The sequence below is a fragment of the Epinephelus lanceolatus genome, chromosome 12 (assembly GCF_041903045.1).
Source record: "Epinephelus lanceolatus isolate andai-2023 chromosome 12, ASM4190304v1, whole genome shotgun sequence".
In the NCBI taxonomy this organism is placed as follows: Eukaryota; Metazoa; Chordata; class Actinopteri; order Perciformes; family Serranidae; genus Epinephelus; species Epinephelus lanceolatus.
In genome coordinates, this window is record NC_135745.1 from 41,758,207 (window position 1) to 41,776,634 (window position 18,428).

The window sequence follows — 18,428 nt, forward strand, 5'->3', positions numbered from 1 at the left end:
AACCAGATCAGCTGATTCAGCACTTCATTTGTTGATTAATATGAATTCATGTTTGTTTGTTTTTTGCCATTGACAATATTTTTAGTTTTCCACAGCTGATTTAAAGATATCAAACTTTTTATTTTCATAATTAGCTTAAAACTATCAAAGCTTTGTAGAGACAGTTGTTCATATTAAATGATCACCTTGAAATAAAAACACTGTGTGGTGTTTATTAGTTGAAATAAAGGAGGTCAAACTAAAGTGTCACCTTCAGTCAGTGAGGATCATGAGCCAAACAAACATTAATAAAGACAATCATTTCAGCTTTTTGTAATTTAAATCATGAAATCCTAGCATGTGTGTAAAGGTGAGGTGTCAGAGAGGAGTGTGAACACAGGTGCATCACCAGGTGCCATTTTATCACCTCTGTTCTTTTCTCTGTAAACCAATGAGTTGAAACTCAAACACACTGCTGATGATGTGGCACTGGTTGGCCTTCTGTGTGAGGGGGACTCTGCAAAAGGTGGCACATATTTGAATCATGTAGTTTCTCTGCAGCAGTGGTGTGAGGAGAGTGTGTTTAATAAATGTAGGTGAAACCAGGAGCTTCTTTAATCAGCAGCACACCAGACGCTCCTCATACATTTCAACCTTTGACCATCACTGGCTGCCTGATCTTCACACAGAGAGGACTGAGTGTATATTTAAGGAAACCTGAACGTTTAGTGGTCTGACACAATTTAGCACCATGTGTGACACCATGTGTGTTTATTATCAAATGGTTTCATGAGTCTAAAAACTAAAACATGCAGACAAAGTGAGTGGAGGAGCTTTAACCTCCTCTACCTCCCTGCTTAGCAGGATGAAGGCGCCCTCTTGTGTTGAGCATCACTTTTCACATTTCACTTGTTCACCTGCTGTGATGTTCACTGCAGGAAGACAAGTCCAGAGTTCACTCAGCCTTTGGCAGCTTCACACAACATCAGTAAAGAGACATTTCAATATGTGTAATATCACACTGTGTGCGTCAAAGCCGGCTCTAGCCACTTTGGTGCCCTAGGCGGGATTAGGGTTCGGTGCCCCCACCCCCTAGTTTAACTTTTTTGAAGGAGGATTAGCTATTCTAGTGTTAATATGTCCTGTAGACAAGTTGAATAAATATTGATAGTTGCACTATACTTTGATTATATTTTGAGTTAGGCCATATTTCCTCTGTAAACTGTATTTGTCATCAAATATATTTTATTGTGCTACTTTTACCATAATAATAGAAGTATGGAAGACAGATTTTGGTAATAGATAGTGTTGGTATTCTTGAATGGACTCCTTTTAACAAAGTCAAATATGTGGCAATATTGCATTCAAATGAAAATTGGGATCTGTGTGCAAGCTACAGTTCCCATTGTTTTCCGTCCCTATGGAGCTTTATAAATGTTTAAAGGCTTGGCCAACTTACTGACATTGTAAAAACAGACTTTCATAGCCTCCATGTGTGGACAAATGGACGAAAACATTCCAGATGTACAGGCCAGGATGAGTTGCATGTGTAAGTGATGTGAATATTGTGGTAAGAGTATTTGTGAATATTTGATAGAAACAACAAACATGTCTCTGGATGTGGCCATATTTACATTAGAAACATGACTGCAGCAGTAACATACAGTTACAGAACTCACCTGATTCAGGCTGTGTCTCACTGGAAGTCGTGAGGTAGTGAGGTGGTGTGCTGAATCCAGCCGTGCTGCTGCTTGTTGCCTGACTTGTAGCTGGATTCAAACAGACAGTACATCCATACTGTTACACCACTGCTTTAAGTCTGTTGTGTCATTCTACTTCATATAAAGTGAAGCACTGTACAAATAGACTTTATTTTATTTGACCTACATTTACTGTAATTAATAACAAGGTTAACCTGGAACATTCAACAGTAATAATAATGACATTATAATAATAATAATATTAATAATGATAAAAATGACAACATAGCAGTGTGTCAGAGACCACAAATAATTGGCTAAACTTACATTCTTCAGCGAGTGGAGGAGGTGTCAGAGAAGGCCCCTCTGCAGCAGCTTCTCGGGGCTTCTTGTTCAAAACTTTTCTCAGTGCATCTGGACAGATGTGGAGTAGATTTACCTCTTACTGTACAGTACAAGCAAAACATGTAGCTGCAGCAGACAGACTACTACTTGCACCAGTGATGTGTTCAACATAACATGAATTATTATCTAGTTGTGATTATGAATGACTAAAATAAAAGAGGTTGCACTACAGTTATATTGTCACACTTCCAGCACAATATCTAATGTGCTGAGTAAGAGGAGGAGCACTAAGCAGCCAGAAGTTAACCAGATACAAACAGCAATAAACCAGCTCAGCAGCTTAACTCAATCCTTGGCAGCGATCACATCATTATCTGGGCGCACCTGAGGGCTTGGAGGTCTTTTCATGATGATAACCCAATAATTTGACAATTTATGACCTCTTGTTGTCTGTCAGTCACAACCTACCTACCTGAGATGCGCACAGATAACTCGTCCCACCCCCCTTTCCCACAGTGACATGACTGAGCACGGTGCAGGACAGGTTCAGGGCCAGGTCAAATAATGACAAACAACAGGGGGATTGTTGTTGTTGTTTACTTTTTCTTTATTTGTTCTTTTTTTCAAGACAGAGTATGAGGAAAGGGCGCCAGTCGTGGCTGCAAATTATTAGTAGTATTTATTTCATTTTATTCATTCTATTTATTTTTTTTTTTTTTGAGGGCTTGCAGCTGCGCCCCTGCCAGCATGTGGCACCCTAGGCGACTGCCTATATGGCCGATGCCAAGAGCCGGCCCTGGTGTGTGTTTGTTGACAGGAGTCACACCCTGAAACACTGATGCTGCATTCAGGTCACATGGGAAAGATGGGAGAGATAAGACATAGTATTTGGGAATGTGAGATTTGAGGCTAAACGTTCAAATGTCTCTGATTTGTTGAATTCTGATTAAAGAACATGGAAACACTTGGAACCAAATGTAAAGAATCATATTTTCATGTCATGATTTTATGACTGGACCTGATATAAGCTGCTCATTTTTACATTTGTTGTTGGAGTTCAGATATTTCACACGTTATAAAAGCTGAGTCACTCACTGTCACTGTGGTAGTGTTTGGTTTCCTAGTGTCTCTGTTAGGTGCTGTCTGCTGAGAACATTTCTCCCAGATCGATTCTGTCATATCAACATTTATACATGTTTAAAATCAAAGTTTTAAAAATTAAAATGAGACCTCATCAAGCTCAGGAACAAATCATGTTTGTGCTGGCCACATCTGATCAAAACAAAGATTTAAATAACAAATTTCACTTGAATGACTTGTGACGACACAAATTATGATCTGCATCCAAATTTATTTGATGTTCATGGACACAAAAACAGAAAGCAAACACTATTAAATGACTCTTGTTCAGTGATTTCATGTTCAGATTCACTTCATCCACACAAGAATCTCAGCTGTGTACAAGACAATAATGAATGATGTCCTTATTGATTATGATCAGGATCATTACACTTCTATAAAACCCCATAACAACAACAACATTTGGTCTGCCAAACAAATAAATGTGATTATAGATTTCTTTACAGATGAACACAAAGACAACAAAGTGTGGAGGATAAAGGAGGTGACACACACAGGAAGGAGCGCCACCTACACACACTCAAACATTTACACAACAACTCAGGAGAAGATGTCAAAGTCCCGCCCACAATGTTTGACTGACAGCTGATCTGTGTGCAGTGAAGAAACACCACAACAATCAGCTGTCAGCAACAAACATGGAGACCAAACACAGAGTTTAACCCTTAAATGACTTCTGACTGTTTGACTTGACACAACTCAGCTGTGGAATCAGGATGAAGCCAAAGTCCAGCATACAGAGGCTGAGTGAATGTGGTCTGGACTCTGTGGAGGAGAGTCATGGTTTCAGAGACGCTGTAGAAGGACAGAATACCTGCACTGTGATCCAGGTACACTCCTACTCTGGAGGACCGAGGACCTGAGACACGAGTTTTGACTTTGTTGTGATAAAAGTTATAACTGTTATTGTCACATCTTAACATCCAAGATTTGTCATTGTGTCCAAATAAACATTCATCCCCCCACCCTGCTCTGCTGATATTCTTGTATGCGACTGCTACATAAACTCCTCCTCTCCACTCCACCTCCCAGTAACAACGTCCAGTCAGACTCTCTCTACTCAGGACCTGACAACATCCAGTGAATCTGTCTGGGTGTTTAGAATAAGACTGTTGTTGTCTCATTACTGTCACTTTCCTGTTCCCCTCAGATAATAACAGCCATGTGTTTGCTGTGTTTGGATCCAGTGTGATGTGACGTGAATATCTGAAGAACTCAGCTCTGGTCTTGGGCTCTGGTTGTGGCAGTAAAACATCCACTTCAGTCCCTGTCAGTGAGGCGTTTGTCCATGTGTCCCTCAGAGCGTCCTGTAGTTTACCTCTGACTCCTGACACAGCCGCTGTCACGTCCTCAAAGTAGTGGCGAGGACGGATGTTGATGCTGGATGAGTGTGTGGCTTCACTGAGTGCTGACAGTGAGGGGTAGTTGTGTAGAAACTGGGTGTGATCCTCTGTGTGTGAGAGCTTCTTCAGCTCAGCGTCTTTCCTCTTCAGCTCAGTGATCTCCTGCTCCAGCTTCTCCTGAAGCTCTTTGACTCGACTCACTTCAGTTTCCTGCTGCCATCTGAGCTGCTGCTTCACATCAGAGCGTCTTTTCTCCATGAGACGGATCAGCTCAGTGAAGATCTTCTCACTGTGCTCCACTGCTTTATCAGCAGAGCGACTGATAGCCTCCACCTCCTGTTGGAGCAGCTTCACATCTTTCTCTGTGTCCTGGATTCTCTGCTGGATGTTTTGTCGACTCCCCTCCAGCTCTCTCTGCCTCTCAGTCCTTTCTGCTGCAGCTGACACTGTGTCGTGGCCTTTATGTTCATCCACAGAGCAGAGATAACAGATACACTGCTGATCAGTGCGGCAGAACATCTTCATCACCTCATCATGACGAGAGCAGATGTTCTCCTGCAGCTTCTTGGAGGGCTCCACCAGCTTGTGTTTCTGTAATGGAGCCGAGTCACGATGAGGCTGGAGGTGTTTCTCACAGTAAGAGGCCACACACTGCAGACAGGACTTGAAGGCTTTCAGTTTCCTCCCAGTGCAGACATCACAGGCCACATCTTCAGCTCCAGCATAGCAGTGATCAGCAGGAGCAGCTTGGAGTCCAGTCTTCTTCAGTTGCTCCACTAAAACTGCTAACATGGTGTTTTTCCTCAGGACAGGCCTCGGTGTGAAGCTCTGCCTACACTGAGGGCAGCTGTAGATTCTCTTCTCATCCTCTCCATCCCAGAAGCTTTGAATACAGTTGATGCAGTAGCTGTGTCCACAGGGAAGAGCCCCCGGATCCTTCAGTAGATCCAGACAGATGGAACAAGAGAAGGTTTCTCGGTCCAGCTCAACTCCTTTCTGCGCCATTTCACCTCTCAGTGATGGTGACTGTCAAATAGTTTTATTCTCTCTGATCAGAAAAACAAATCTGTTGATAGAGACGAGCTGGCTTCAGGAGGAGGGAGGAGAGGGAAGTCTTTTCAGGCTTTGCTGCATTCCACAAGGAGTGGTGAGAGGCAGGGTGTGTTATCTGACATTTACAACAGGCAGTAAGAACAGATTCAAACTACGACACTCAGCTCACACAGTTAGACATTTCATGTTAGTTAAATGTTTCACTTTTTCAAGTAAAGTTAATGCAGTTGTTGGAAACTCGTAGTTCAAAGGATTCAAAAGTCTATCGGAAATAATAATTATTAAAAATGTTTATCGACCATTTTCAGTAAAATATTCAGTTTTCAGCAGCATTCCGGAAAAAGGAAAAATGATAGTTAGTTGATTAAACCAGTCTCATGAAATAAACCAAACTATCAATGCAGAACTCTGAGCAATAATTAGATAATAGCTATAACCACAGTCACCATATCAGCTGTAAAGATACACTGAACAAAAATATAAACGCAACATTTTTGTTTTTGCTCCCATTTTTCGTGAGCTGGACTCAAAGATCTAAAACTTTTTCTATACACACAACAGACCATTTCCCTCAAATATCGTTCACAAATCTATCTAAATCTGTGTTAGTGAGCACTTCTCCTTTGCCGAGATAATCCATCCCACCTCACAGGTGTGGCATATCAAGATGCTGATTAGACAGCATGATTATTGCACAGGTGTGCCTTAGGCTGGCCACAATAAAAGGCCACTCTAAAATGTTCAGTTTTATCACACAGCACAATGCCACAGATGTTGCAAGTTTTGAGGGAGCGTGCAATTGGCATGTCCACCAGAGCTGTTGCCCGTGAATTGAATGTTCATTTCTCTACCATAAGCCATCTCCAACCGGCCTCACAACCGCAGACCACGTGTAACCACACCAGCCCAGGACGTCCACATCCAGCATGTTCACCTCCAAGATCGTCTGAGACCAGCCACCCGGACAGCTGCTGCAACAATCGGTTTGCATAACCAAAGAATTTCTGCACAAACTGTCAGAAACCGTCTCAGGGAAGATCATCTGCATGCTCGTCGTCCTCATCGGGGTCTCGACCTGACTGCAGTTCGTCGTTGTAACCGACTTGAGTGGGTAAATGCTCACATTCGATGGCGTCTGGCACGTTGAGGTGTTCTCTTCATGGATGAATCCTGGTTTTCACTGTTCAGGGCAGATGGCAGACAGTGTGTGTGGCGTTGTGTGGGTGAGCGGTTTGCTAATGTCAACGTTGTGGATCGAGTGGCCTATGGTGGCGGTGGGGTTATGGTATGGGCAGGCGTATGTTATGGACAACGAACACAGGTGCATTTTATTGATGGCATTTTGAATGTACAGAGATACCGTGACGAGATCCTGAGGCCCATTGTTGTGCCATTCATCCACGACCATCACCTCATGTTGCAGCATGATAATGCACGGCCCCATGTTGCAAGGATCTGTACACAATTCCTGGAAGCTGAAAACATCCCAGTTCTTGCATGGCCAGCATACTCACCGGACATGTCACCCATTGAGCATGTTTGGGATGCTCTGGATCGGCGTATACGACAGCGTGTTCCAGTTCCTGCCAATATCCAGCAGCTTCACACAGCCACTGAAGAGGAGTGGACCAACATTCCACAGGCCACAATCAACAACCTGATCAACTCTATGCGAAGGAGATGTGTTGCACTGCGTGAGGCAAATGGTGGTCACACCAGATACTGACTGGTTTTCTGACCCCCCCCCCCCCCCCCCCGAATAAAGCAAAACTGCACATTTCAGAGTGGCCTTTTATTGTGGCCAGCCTAAGGCACACCTGCGCAATATTCATGCTGTCTAATCAGCATCTTGATATGCCACACCTGTGAGGTGGGATGGATTATCTCGGCAAAGGAGAAGTGCTCACTAACACAGATTTAGACAGATTTGTGAACAATATTTGAGGGAAATGGTCTTTTGTGTATGTAGAAAAAGTTTTAGATCTTTGAGTCCAGCTCACGAAAAATGGGAGCAAAAACAAAAGTTTTGCGTTTATATTTTTGTTCAATGTAGAAGGATTTTAGGGTTCTTGACATCCCAGCTGGTCACCAACGTTTTCCAATGTTTATATTTGGTTGAATTTTGGTTGTGATGTCTGTTTACCAAAATTCAATGTCAGGACAATGTCTGATGCCAGCGTCAGTTGTTGTCAAACACTGACGACACATGACACTGATTTTTTGGCGGTTTGAATTTGTGCAGTGAGGTACCCAAAATCCAACATCTTCCAAACATCTCATGTTTTCACCATGAACTGATTGATGACTGATGGATGGATCTGTAGAATATTGTTTTTTGCATTTGATTAATATTTATAGTTTTCTCGCAGCAAATCACACTGAGGTCACTTAAACTTTTTATTTTCATCATGACTGTGATTGTGAGGAAAACTGTTGATATTAAATGATGACCTTGAAATCAAAACACTGTGTGGTGTTTATTAGTTGAAATAAAGGAGGTCAAACTAAAGTGTCACCTTCAGTCAGTGAGGATCATGAGCCAAACAAACATTAATAAAGACAATCATTTCAGCTTTTTGTAATTTAAATCATGAAATCCTAGCATGTGTGTAAAGGTGAGGTGTCAGAGAGGAGTGTGAACACAGGTGCATCACCAGGTGCCATTTTATCACCTCTGTTCTTTTCTCTGTAAACCAATGAGTTGAAACTCAAACACACTGCTGATGATGTGGCACTGGTTGGCCTTCTGTGTGAGGGGGACTCTGCAAAAGGTGGCACATATTTGAATCATGTAGTTTCTCTGCAGCAGTGGTGTGAGGAGAGTGTGTTTAATAAATGTAGGTGAAACCAGGAGCTTCTTTAATCAGCAGCACACCAGACGCTCCTCATACATTTCAACCTTTGACCATCACTGGCTGCCTGATCTTCACACAGAGAGGACTGAGTGTATATTTAAGGAAACCTGAACGTTTAGTGGTCTGACACAATTTAGCACCATGTGTGACACCATGTGTGTTTATTATCAAATGGTTTCATGAGTCTAAAAACTAAAACATGCAGACAAAGTGAGTGGAGGAGCTTTAACCTCCTCTACCTCCCTGCTTAGCAGGATGAAGGCGCCCTCTTGTGTTGAGCATCACTTTTCACATTTCACTTGTTCACCTGCTGTGATGTTCACTGCAGGAAGACAAGTCCAGAGTTCACTCAGCCTTTGGCAGCTTCACACAACATCAGTAAAGAGACATTTCAATATGTGTAATATCACAATGTTTGTGTGTGTAATATCACACTGTGTGCTCTAGCCACTTTGGTGCCCTAGGCGGGATTAGGGTTCGGTGCCCCCACCCCCTAGTTTAACTTTTTTGAAGGAGGATTAGCTATTCTAGCGTTAATATGTCCTGTAGACAAGTTGAATAAATATTGATAGTTGCACTATACTTTGATTATATTTTGAGTTAGGCCATATTTCCTCTGTAAACTGTATTTGTCATCAAATATATTTTATTGTGCTACTTTTACCATAATAATAGAAGTATGGAAGACAGATTTTGGTAATAGATAGTGTTGGTATTCTTGAATGGACTCCTTTTAACAAAGTCAAATATGTGGCAATATTGCATTCAAATGAAAATTGGGATCTGTGTGCAAGCTACAGTTCCCATTGTTTTCCGTCCCTATGGAGCTTTATAAATGTTTAAAGGCTTGGCCAACTTACTGACATTGTAAAAATAGACTTTCATAGCCTCCATGTGTGGACAAATGGACGAAAACATTCCAGATGTACAGGCCAGGATGAGTTGCATGTGTAAGTGATGTGAATATTGTGGTAAGAGTATTTGTGAATATTTGATAGAAACAACAAACATGTCTCTGGATGTGGCCATATTTACATTAGAAACATGACTGCAGCAGTAACATACAGTTACAGAACTCACCTGATTCAGGCTGTGTCTCACTGGAAGTCGTGAGGTAGTGAGGTGGTGTGCTGAATCCAGCCATGCTGCTGCTTGTTGCCTGACTTGTAGCTGGATTCAAACAGACAGTACATCCATACTGTTACACCACTGCTTTAAGTCTGTTGTGTCATTCTACTTCATATAAAGTGAAGCACTGTACAAATAGACTTTATTTTATTTGACCTACATTTACTGTAATTAATAACAAGGTTAACCTGGAACATTCAACAGTAATAATAATGACATTATAATAATAATATTAATAATGATAAAAATGACAACATAGCAGTGTGTCAGAGACCACAAATAATTGGCTAAACTTACATTCTTCAGCGAGTGGAGGAGGTGTCAGAGAAGGCCCCTCTGCAGCAGCTTCTCGGGGCTTCTTGTTCAAAACTTTTCTCAGTGCATCTGGACAGATGTGGAGTAGATTTATCTCTTACTGTACAGTACAAGCAAAACATGTAGCTGCAGCAGACAGACTACTACTTGCACCAGTGATGTGTTCAACATAACATGAATTATTATCTAGTTGTGATTATGAATGACTAAAATAAAAGAGGTTGCACTACAGTTATATTGTCACACATTAGTTTTACAGTTGTCCCAATTTGTTATGGAATTCCAGCACAATATCTAATGTGCTGAGTAAGAGGAGGAGCACTAAGCAGCCAGAAGTTAACCAGATACAAACAGCAATAAACCAGCTCAGCAGCTTAACTCAATCCTTGGCAGCGATCACATCATTATCTGGGCGCACCTGAGGGCTTGGAGGTCTTTTCATGATGATAACCCAATAATTTGACAATTTATGACCTCTTGTTGTCTGTCAGTCACAACCTACCTACCTGAGATGCGCACAGATAACTCGTCCCACCCCCCTTTCCCACAGTGACATGACTGAGCACGGTGCAGGACAGGTTCAGGGCCAGGTCAAATAATGACAAACAACAGGGGGGTTGTTGTTGTTGTTGTTTACTTTTTCTTTATTTGTTCTTTTTTTCAAGACAGAGTATGAGGAAAGGGCGCCAGTCGTGGCTGCAAATTATTAGTAGTATTTATTTTATTTTATTTATTCTATTTTATTTTATTTTTTGAGGGCTTGCAGCTGCGCCCCTGCCAGCATGTGGCACCCTAGGCGACTGCCTATATGGCCGATGCCAAGAGCCGGCCCTGGTGTGCGTTTGTTGACAGGAGTCACACCCTGAAACACTGATGCTGCATTCAGGTCACATGGGAAAGATGGGAGAGATAAGATATAGTATTTGGGAATGTGAGATTTGAGGCTAAACGTTCAAATGTCTCTGATTTGTTGAATTCTGATTAAAGAACATGGAAACACTTGGAACCAAATGTAAAGAATCATATTTTCATGTCATGATTTTATGACTGGACCTGATATAAGCTGCTCATTTTTACATTTGTTGTTGGAGTTCAGATATTTCACGTGTTATAAAAGCTGAGTCACTCACTGTCACTGTGGTAGTGTTTGGTTTCCTAGTGTCTCTGTTAGGTGCTGTCTGCTGAGAACATTTCTCCCAGATCGATTCTGTCATATCAACATTTATACATGTTTAAAATCAAAGTTTTAAAAATTAAAATGAGACCTCATCAAGCTCAGGAACAAATCATGTTTGTGCTGGCCACATCTGATCAAAACAAAGATTTAAATAACAAATTTCACTTGAATGACTTGTGACGACACAAATTATGATCTGCATCCAAATTTATTTGATGTTCATGGACACAAAAACAGAAAGCAAACACTATTAAATGACTCTTGTTCAGTGATTTCATGTTCAGATTCACTTCATCCACACAAGAATCTCAGCTGTGTACAAGACAATAATGAATGATGTCCTTATTGATTATGATCAGGATCATTTCACTTCTATAAAACCTCATAACAACAACATTTGGTCTGCCAAACAAATAAATGTGATTATACATTTCTTTACAGATGAACACAAAGACAACAAAGTGTGGAAGATAAAGGAGGTGACACACACAGGAAGGAGCGCCACCTACACACACTCAAACATTTACACAACAACTCAGGAGAAGATGTCAAAGTCCCGCCCACAATGTTTGACTGACAGCTGATCTGTGTGCAGTGAAGAAACGCCACAACAATCAGCTGTCAGCAACAAACATGGAGACCAAACACAGAGTTTAACCCTTAAATGACTTCTGACTATTTGACTTGACACAACTCAGCTGTGCAATTAATAGAATAAAGACGTAGTCCAGCATAGAGAGGCTGAGTGAATGTGGTCTGGACTCTGTGGAGGAGAGTCATGGTTTCAGAGACGCTGTAGAAGGACAGAATACCTGCACTGTGATCCAGGTACACTCCTACTCTGGAGGACCGAGGACCTGAGACACGAGTTTTGAGTGTGTTGTGATAAAACTCATAACTGTTATTGTCACATCTTAACACCCAAGATTTGTCATTGTATCCAAATCTACATTCATCATCCCCCCTCCCTGCTCGTCTGATATTCTTGTATGCAACTGCTACATAAACTCCTCCTCTCCACTCCACCTCCCAGTAACAACGTCCAGTCAGACTCTCTCTACTCAGGACCTGAGCCCATCCAGTGAATCTGTCTGGGTGATGGGAATAAGACTGTTGTTGACTCATGAATGTCACTTTCCTGTTCCCCTCAGATAATAACAGCCATGTGTTTGCTGTGTTTGGATCCAGTGTGATGTGAAGTGAATATCTGAAGAACTCAGCTCTGGTCGTGGACTCTGGTTGTGGCAGTAAAACATTCACTTCAGTCCCTGTCAGTGAGACATTTGTCCATGTGTCCCTCAGAGCGTCCTGTAGTTTATCTTCGATTGCTGACACAGCTGCTGTCACATCCTCAAAGTAGCGGAGAGGACGGATGTTGATGCTGGATGAGTGTGTGGCTTCACTGAGTGCTGACAGTGAGGGGTAGTTGTGTAGAAACTGGGTGTGATCCTCTGTGTGTGAGAGCTGCTCCAGCTCACCGTCTTTCCTCTTCAGCTCAGTGATCTCCTGCTCCAGCTTCTCCTGAAGCTCTTTGACTCGACTCACTTCAGTTTCCTGCTGCCATCTGAGCTGCTGCTTCACATCAGAGCGTCTTTTCTCCATGAGACGGATCAGCTCAGTGAAGATCTTCTCACTGTGCTCCACTGCTTTATCAGCAGAGCGACTGATAGCCTCCACCTCCTGTTGGAGCAGCTTCACATCTTTCTCTGTGTCCTGGATTCTCTGCTGGATGTTTTGTCGACTCCCCTCCAGCTCTCTCTGCCTCTCAGTCCTTTCTGCTGCAGCTGACACTGTGTCATGGCCTTTATGTTCTTCCACAGAGCAGAGATAACAGATACACTGCTGATCAGTGCGGCAGAACATCTTCATCACCTCATCATGACGAGAGCAGATGTTCTGCTGCAGCTTCTTGGAGGGCTCCACCAGCTTGTGTTTCTGTAATGGAGCCGAGTCACAATGAGGCTGGAGGTGTTTCTCACAGTAAGAGGCCACACACTGTAGACAGGACTTGAAGGCTTTCAGTTTCCTCCCAGTGCAGACATCACAGGCCACATCTTCAGCTCCAGCATAGCAGTGATCAGCAGGAGCAGCTTGGAGTCCAGTCTTCTTCAGTTGCTCCACTAAAACTGCTAACATGGTGTTTTTCATCAGGACAGGCCTCGGTGTGAAGCTCTGCCTACACTGAGGGCAGCTGTAGATTCTCTTCTCATCCTCTCCATCCCAGAAGCTTTGAATACAGTTGATGCAGTAGCTGTGTCCACAGGGAAGAGCCACCGGATCCTTCAGTAGATCCAGACAGATGGAACAAGAGAAGGTTTCTCGGTCCAGCTCAACTCCTTTCTGCGCCATTTCACCTCTCAGTGATGGTGACTGTCAAATAGTTTTATTCTCTCTGATCAGAAAAACAAATCTGTTGATAGAGACGAGCTGGCTTCAGGAGGAGGGAGGAGAGGGAAGTCTTTTCAGGCTTTGCTGCATTCCACAAGGAGTGGTGAGAGGCAGGGTGTGTTATCTGACATTTACAACAGGCAGTAAGAACAGATTCAAACTACGACACTCAGCTCACACAGTTAGACATTTCATGTTAGTTAAATGTTTCACTTTTTCAAGTAAAGTTAATGCAGTTGTTGGAAACTCGTAGTTCAAAGGATTCAAAAGTCTATCGGAAATAATAATTATTAAAAATGTTTATCGACCATTTTCAGTAAAATATTCAGTTTTCAGCAGCATTCCGGAAAAAGGAAAAATGATAGTTAGTTGATTAAACCAGTCTCATGAAATAAACCAAACTATCAATGCAGAACTCTGAGCAATAATTAGATAATAGCTATAACCACAGTCACCATATCAGCTGTAAAGATACACTGAACAAAAATATAAACGCAACATTTTTGTTTTTGCTCCCATTTTTCGTGAGCTGGACTCAAAGATCTAAAACTTTTTCTATACACACAAAAGACCATTTCCCTCAAATATCGTTCACAAATCTATCTAAATCTGTGTTAGTGAGCACTTCTCCTTTGCCGAGATAATCCATCCCACCTCACAGGTGTGGCATATCAAGATGCTGATTAGACAGCATGATTATTGCACAGGTGTGCCTTAGGCTGGCCACAATAAAAGGCCACTCTAAAATGTTCAGTTTTATCACACAGCACAATGCCACAGATGTTGCAAGTTTTGAGGGAGCGTGCAATTGGCATGTCCACCAGAGCTGTTGCCCGTGAATTGAATGTTCATTTCTCTACCATAAGCCATCTCCAACCGGCCTCACAACCGCAGACCACGTGTAACCACACCAGCCCAGGACGTCCACATCCAGCATGTTCACCTCCAAGATCGTCTGAGACCAGCCACCCGGACAGCTGCTGCAACAATCGGTTTGCATAACCAAAGAATTTCTGCACAAACTGTCAGAAACCGTCTCAGGGAAGATCATCTGCATGCTCGTCGTCCTCATCGGGGTCTCGACCTGACTGCAGTTCGTCGTCGTAACCGACTTGAGTGGGTAAATGCTCACATTCGATGGCGTCTGGCACGTTGAGGTGTTCTCTTCATGGATGAATCCTGGTTTTCACTGTTCAGGGCAGATGGCAGACAGTGTGTGTGGCGTTGTGTGGGTGAGCGGTTTGCTAATGTCAACGTTGTGGATCGAGTGGCCTATGGTGGCGGTGGGGTTATGGTATGGGCAGGCGTATGTTATGGACAACGAACACAGGTGCATTTTATTGATGGCATTTTGAATGTACAGAGATACCGTGACGAGATCCTGAGGCCCATTGTTGTGCCATTCATCCACGACCATCACCTCATGTTGCAGCATGATAATGCACGGCCCCATGTTGCAAGGATCTGTACACAATTCCTGGAAGCTGAAAACATCCCAGTTCTTGCATGGCCAGCATACTCACCGGACATGTCACCCATTGAGCATGTTTGGGATGCTCTGGATCGGCGTATACGACAGCGTGTTCCAGTTCCTGCCAATATCCAGCAGCTTCACACAGCCACTGAAGAGGAGTGGACCAACATTCCACAGGCCACAATCAACAACCTGATCAACTCTATGCGAAGGAGATGTGTTGCACTGCGTGAGGCAAATGGTGGTCACACCAGATACTGACTGGTTTTCTGACCCCCCCCCCCCCCCCCGAATAAAGCAAAACTGCACATTTCAGAGTGGCCTTTTATTGTGGCCAGCCTAAGGCACACCTGTGCAATATTCATGCTGTCTAATCAGCATCTTGATATGCCACACCTGTGAGGTGGGATGGATTATCTCGGCAAAGGAGAAGTGCTCACTAACACAGATTTAGACAGATTTGTGAACAATATTTGAGGGAAATGGTCTTTTGTGTATGTAGAAAAAGTTTTAGATCTTTGAGTCCAGCTCACGAAAAATGGGAGCAAAAACAAAAGTTTTGCGTTTATATTTTTGTTCAATGTAGAAGGATTTTAGGGTTCTTGACATCCCAGCTGGTCACCAACGTTTTCCAATGTTTATATTTGGTTGAATTTTGGTTGTGATGTCTGTTTACCAAAATTCAATGTCAGGACAATGTCTGATGCCAGCGTCAGTTGTTGTCAAACACTGACGACACATGACACTGATTTTTTGGCGGTTTGAATTTGTGCAGTGAGGTACCCAAAATCCAACATCTTCCAAACATCTCATGTTTTCACCATGAACTGATTGATGACTGATGGATGGATCTGTAGAATATTGTTTTTTGCATTTGATTAATATTTATAGTTTTCTCGCAGCAAATCACACTGAGGTCACTTAAACTTTTTATTTTCATCATGACTGTGATTGTGAGGAAAACTGTTGATATTAAATGATGACCTTGAATTCAAAACACTGTGTGGTGTTTATTAGTTGAAATAAAGGAGGTCAAACTAAAGTGTCACCTTCAGTCAGTGAGGATCATGAGCCAAACAAACATTAATAAAGACAATCATTTCAGCTTTTTGTAATTTAAATCATGAAATCCTAGCATGTGTGTAAAGGTGAGGTGTCAGAGAGGAGTGTGAACACAGGTGCATCACCAGGTGCCATTTTATCACCTCTGTTCTTTTCTCTGTAAACCAATGAGTTGAAACTCAAACACACTGCTGATGATGTGGCACTGGTTGGCCTTCTGTGTGAGGGGGACTCTGCAAAAGGTGGCACATATTTGAATCATGTAGTTTCTCTGCAGCAGTGGTGTGAGGAGAGTGTGTTTAATAAATGTAGGTGAAACCAGGAGCTTCTTTAATCAGCAGCACACCAGACGCTCCTCATACATTTCAACCTTTGACCATCACTGGCTGCCTGATCTTCACACAGAGAGGACTGAGTGTATATTTAAGGAAACCTGAACGTTTAGTGGTCTGACACAATTTAGCACCATGTGTGACACCATGTGTGTTTATTATCAAATGGTTTCATGAGTCTAAAAACTAAAACATGCAGACAAAGTGAGTGGAGGAGCTTTAACCTCCTCTACCTCCCTGCTTAGCAGGATGAAGGCGCCCTCTTGTGTTGAGCATCACTTTTCACATTTCACTTGTTCACCTGCTGTGATGTTCACTGCAGGAAGACAAGTCCAGAGTTCACTCAGCCTTTGGCAGCTTCACACAACATCAGTAAAGAGACATTTCAATATGTGTAATATCACACTGTGTGCGTCAAAGCCGGCTCTAGCCACTTTGGTGCCCTAGGCGGGATTAGGGTTCGGTGCCCCCACCCCCTAGTTTAACTTTTTTGAAGGAGGATTAGCTATTCTAGTGTTAATATGTCCTGTAGACAAGTTGAATAAATATTGATAGTTGCACTATACTTTGATTATATTTTGAGTTAGGCCATATTTCCTCTGTAAACTGTATTTGTCATTAAATTTATTTTATTGTGCTACTTTTACCATAATAATAGAAGTATGTGAGACAGATTTTGGTAATAGATAGTGTTGGTATTCTTGAATGGACTCCTTTTAACAAAGTCAAATATGTGGCAATATTGCATTCAAATGAAAATTGGGATCTGTGTGCAAGCTACAGTTCCCATTGTTTTCCGTCCCTATGGAGCTTTATAAATGTTTAAAGGCTTGGCCAACTTACTGACATTGTAAAAATAGACTTTCATAGCCTCCATGTGTGGACAAATGGACGAAAACATTCCAGATGTACAGGCCAGGATGAGTTGCATGTGTAAGTGATGTGAATATTGTGGTAAGAGTATTTGTGAATATTTGATAGAAACAACAAACATGTCTCTGGATGTGGCCATATTTACATTAGAAACATGACTGCAGCAGTAACATACAGTTACAGAACTCACCTGATTCAGGCTGTGTCTCACTGGAAGTCGTGAGGTAGTGAGGTGGTGTGCTGAATCCAGCCGTGCTGCTGCTTGTTGCCTGACTTGTAGCTGGATTCAAACAGACAGTACATCCATACTGTTACACTACTGCTTTAAGTCTGTTGTGTCATTCTACTTCATATAAAGTGAAGCACTGTACAAATAGACTTTATTTTATTTGACCTACATTTACTGTAATTAATAACAAGGTTAACCTGGAACATTCAACAGTAATAATAATGACATTATAATAATAATATTAATAATGATAAAAATGACAACATAGCAGTGTGTCAGAGACCACAAATAATTGGCTAAACTTACATTCTTCAGTGAGTGGAGGAGGTGTCAGAGAAGGCCCCTCTGCAGCAGCTTCTCGGGGCTTCTTGTTCAAAACTTTTCTCAGTGCATCTGGACAGATGTGGAGTAGATTTACCTCTTACTGTACAGTACAAGCAAAACATGTAGCTGCAGCAGACAGACTACTACTTGCACCAGTGATGTGTTCAACATAACATGAATTATAATCTAGTTGTGATTATGAATGACTAAAATAAAAGAGGTTGCACTACAGTTATATTGTCACACTTCCAGCACAATATCTAATGTGCTGAGTAAGAGGAGGAGCACTAAGCAGCCAGAAGTTAACCAGATACAAACAGCAATAAACCAGCTCAGCAGCTTAACTCAATCCTTGGCAGCGATCACATCATTATCTGGGCGCACCTGAGGGCTTGGAGTTCTTTTCATGATGATAACCCAATAATTTGACAATTTATGACCTCTTGTTGTCTGTCAGTCACAACCTACCTACCTGAGATGCGCACAGATAACTCGTCCCACCCCCCTTTCCCACAGTGACATGACTGAGCACGGTGCAGGACAGGTTCAGGGCCAGGTCAAATAATGACAAACAACAGGGGAGTTGTTGTTGTTGTTTACTTTTTCTTTATTTGTTCTTTTTTTCAAGACAGAGTATGAGGAAAGGGCGCCAGTCGTGGCTGCAAATTATTAGTAGTATTTATTTCATTTTATTCATTCTATTTATTTTTT

At 42.2% G+C, this 18,428-nt stretch overlaps 2 protein-coding genes across 2 annotated transcripts; both read right to left on the bottom strand.

Annotated features, from left to right (window-relative positions):
• Nucleotides 1-3,586: 3,586 nt before the first annotated feature.
• Nucleotides 3,587-5,512, bottom strand: LOC144465121 (tripartite motif-containing protein 16-like). The gene has a single exon (XM_078173441.1). It carries the CDS (start codon nucleotides 5,510-5,512, stop codon nucleotides 3,830-3,832), a length of 1,683 nt encoding a protein of 560 aa, XP_078029567.1. The 3' UTR covers nucleotides 3,587-3,829.
• Nucleotides 5,513-9,964: 4,452 nt separating this feature from the next.
• Nucleotides 9,965-13,408, bottom strand: LOC144465120 (tripartite motif-containing protein 16-like). Its single transcript, XM_078173440.1, has 2 exons — nucleotides 11,740-13,408; nucleotides 9,965-10,126 (listed from the first exon to the last, which is right to left on the bottom strand). Exons 1-2 carry the CDS (start codon nucleotides 13,382-13,384, stop codon nucleotides 10,065-10,067), a joined length of 1,707 nt encoding a protein of 568 aa, XP_078029566.1. The 5' UTR covers nucleotides 13,385-13,408; the 3' UTR covers nucleotides 9,965-10,064.
• Nucleotides 13,409-18,428: the final 5,020 nt, after the last annotated feature.